This window comes from Austrofundulus limnaeus, unplaced genomic scaffold (assembly GCF_001266775.1).
Source record: "Austrofundulus limnaeus strain Quisiro unplaced genomic scaffold, Austrofundulus_limnaeus-1.0 Scaffold2199, whole genome shotgun sequence".
Lineage (NCBI taxonomy): Eukaryota > Metazoa > Chordata > Actinopteri > Cyprinodontiformes > Rivulidae > Austrofundulus > Austrofundulus limnaeus.
Window position 1 is genome coordinate 21748 of NW_013954601.1, and position 3508 is coordinate 25255.

The window sequence follows — 3508 nt, forward strand, 5'->3', positions numbered from 1 at the left end:
ATATATGCTTCAGTAAAGTCAACCCAACTCTGCAAAGGAAGCCATCTTTGTGTAGAAAGACCGTCCATCATTAAACAGAGGTGGAGGCCTCCGTTTTCAGTTGTCCTCCTCCTACAACGCTGTTATTGCAGGTATGACTCCGCCCCCGTGAGCAAAAGGTGTGAATCATCAATCAACGRTAAAGAAGMAACTGTCCAGAGGACCTACTTATTTTTCTTTAGATTTTTCTTCTTGGATTACTGAGMTGCATCAGGACATCAGTGTTTATATGGAATTAAATGGYGGACTGAACTGGAAGTTTTCTCTTCAAAATGTGAACCTCAGCTGTCCTTGTGTCAAACCTACAGCCAGCTGGGCACATCGTTTGACTTTTCTTGGTCTTGGTTTTGTTTTCACAGTCAGATTTCTTTAAGGACAGCTTCAGATCAACCAACATGAAGGGGTTTCTGATGTCCCTGCAGAAAAGTGGAAAAGTCTACAACTCCATCCTGGTGGAGCAGGTAGGACTCCCATCATCACATGCTGTAGTWACTTTTATGGAAAGTCGATCATTTCTTTCTCACTTTTCATTATTTTGAATTATTCCAGCATTTCAGCTCTCACCTTTATGGCAGACAGGCGTTGCAATTCTTCACCCAAATGTTAACTGACAGCGTGGTTCAGTACAAGAAGAAGTCAGTTCTGTTYGATTCATCTTTGCTCAGTGGAAATACTCTTCATTTTCTGACCTAAACACTGAGTTAGACTTTGTACTGCAGGACTTACCGTCAGTGCCGAGGGATTCCTCAGGGAGCGGTGGTGTCCAGTCTCCTCTGCTGTTTGTGTTACGGCCACATGGAGAACGTCCTGTTCAGAGACATCACTAAAAACAAAGGGTACAGCACAGAATCCATCACCTGGACTGTGCAGAGATGTTTCACTGATGGTTTCCTTGTTTCTGCAGGTGTTTAATGAGACTGGTGGATGACTTCCTTTTTATCACTCCAGATCACCATCAAGCACAAACGTTTCTCAGGTATGAACAACAAAATAAACCAAGCGACACCACTGAGATGGATGAAATCATGGCCTTCTGTTGTTTGTAGAGTCTTGTTGGCTGGAGTACCAGAGTACGGGCTGGTGGTCAACCCTCAGAAAGTGGTGGTGAACTTCCAGGTACCAGGAAGTGTTGGCAGCTGTCCTGACATTCGCATGCTGCCGCCTCACTGCCTGTTCCCATGGTGTGGTCTGCTGCTGGACACCTGCTCACTGGACGTCCACAAAGACTATTCAAGGTGGAGCTCTCGKCACACAAACGCTGACTCGTTTTTATTTTTCTGTATGGTAGCTTCTTCTGTATACTGTGTGCGTATCATCCAGGAGAGGGGGACTTTGGTTTTTTTGTAACATTTTATACGTTTTAAAGGATCAGTGGATCTGTGTTCGACTACTCCACCTTGGCTGTATTGTGGAGCACAGATCCACTGAGAAACTTGCTGTTTCAGCAACATTTAATTTAAAAACTGGACTTTTGAGGTTAAACAAATGTTCATAATTAATTACAATAATTTACAAGTTGAGGAGGCATGGACATTTCTCTTTTTTGTTTGAAGAAAAATCAAACGGTGACACTAAAGTTTTGACCTGAATGGTGAGTTTTCTGCATCGCTGCAGCCCTTCTTGTTGGACGTGTTTGATGGTGTGGAGGAGGCCAGCACAATGCCTGGGTCTGCATGTTTCTKAAAGTAAAGAAGCTGGTTGTTAAATTGGACAGATGGATTCATCAGAAAGGTGCAGCTAACCTCCACGTCTACTTTTCATCACCGCGGTTAACAAGAAAGACATTTTCTCTCTTGACCCCAGGGATTAATATACTTGGTTATGCGTGACGTACAGTGGGAGAGAGGGAGAAAYAAAGATTTATCACTGCGACACCATATGTCAGTTGTGTACGAGAAAGAAAAACACAACACATGAGGAAATAACTGCCAGGGGAAAAAGTATCTTATGTTAAAACACAAAACATAACTAAGCAGTGTCACAACAACAGGATATGTTTGTCTTAAATGTATTTTTAATTTGTCCTTTTTTGTTGTTTTTGTTTTGTTCGTTTTGCTTATTGGATATGTTGGAGATCAGCACCTGTGTTTAGTCTTAATGTTTGTTTAGTATGCACTGACTGGTGTCTAAAACTTCAAAGTTAATACAAGGACATGTTGACATGTTGTGGTTGTTCATGAGGAAGAAGTCAGTCAGAATTTCCTGCTGTAAAATACAAGCCACCGGTTAAATTTCTCGCTCTATACATGCATAAATACGGTACTTATTTCCTCCTCCTACATTTTTCTGTTCTTATTTTAGATTTAATAACTKTTTTAGTTAAATAATTCAGAATTTACTAGCTTCACTGCAATTTGTCTCATTAGAACCCATCGTTCTAAGGTCTGTTTGTTTCATGACAGGAGTTTTTATTGCCTTATTTCTGTATAAACACTGTCCTCCCTGTACTTCAGTCAGTATAAAGGTAATATTTAGTAGTCTTTTTTATATTGTTGCATTTATGTGTAGCTTTGTGTTTGTTACAGTTATGCAGGTCTGTCTCTGCGCTACAGCCTGACTTTGGGCTTTAACCACTCAGCTGGWCAGCAGATGAAGAGGAAGCTGATGGTCATCCTCAGACTCAAATGCCACGCCCTGTTTTTGGACCTGAAGGTGAAAAACAAAGAGTTTTACAGAGTTATTCATGTTTATTATAAATGTCTTCATTAATTTAAGAAGCTCTTGAAGTCTGTAAAGGTTRGAAGACTCCAACTTGTTTTATACTTGGAGTTGTACGTCCTGATCCCCCTGCAGAGTGRCACAGTTCCACCGTCTGTTTCCTGACACACAGCATTCATGGTTAGGTTAGGCTAAACCTAACCTAACCCTAACCAGGGTTCATGCAGGGTCTGAAAAAGTCTAAAGAAGTCAAAAATTTGAAAATCAACATTTTAGGCCTAAAGTCTTAAAAACGCCCAGATTTTCATCCAAGGTCTTAAATTAAATTTAGTCAAGTCTGATTTCTTTTACTTTTGATCATTCCTGAGAAGTGTTGGCTGCATAAATAAATAGAGGAAAGTGTAATTAGAGTTTGACTCGATCTGTCTTCAAGTCCTGTCCTAACTGCAGGAAAAAAAACACACAGTTAACAGTTTCCATGTTTTCAACCTCTGGATTGCCACAACCCCCKCATRCAGCAGCTTGTTCACCTGCTCAAAACACAAAAGTTCAGTCATGTCCACTTGTAGTTTAAACATGGAAAGTGTTTTCAATGACACATGACTTAATATCAGTGATTTTTACACTCTGATGGAAGCGCTCCACAGCAGTYGATATGAAGGTCTCATAAGCTGTGTTTCCATTACAAATTTGCGCAAAACTTTGTCGTTATTCTGTTAATGTCGAAAACACAGTTTCACAGCTGCAGTGTTTCCATTAAGTAAGAAATGTTCTTAAAGTCACGTGAATACGTTTGTTCTCATGATAAGTC

At 40.5% G+C, this 3508-nt stretch overlaps 1 protein-coding gene across 2 annotated transcripts in view; it reads left to right on the plus strand.

Moving 5' to 3' along the window:
* tert (telomerase reverse transcriptase) overlaps nt 1–3508 on the plus strand; it is a gene marked incomplete at its 5' end in the record, with an annotated part of 16924 nt that overhangs the window by 7603 nt on the left and 5813 nt on the right. For both annotated transcript variants that reach the window (XR_001312623.1, XM_014034630.1), the window contains 6 exon segments: nt 399–500; nt 589–674; nt 759–875; nt 944–1015; nt 1086–1274; nt 2565–2691. Coding sequence is in view for 1 of the 2 variants with exons in the window: in XM_014034630.1 (XP_013890084.1) it covers nt 399–500; nt 589–674; nt 759–875; nt 944–1015; nt 1086–1274; nt 2565–2691 (693 nt within the window).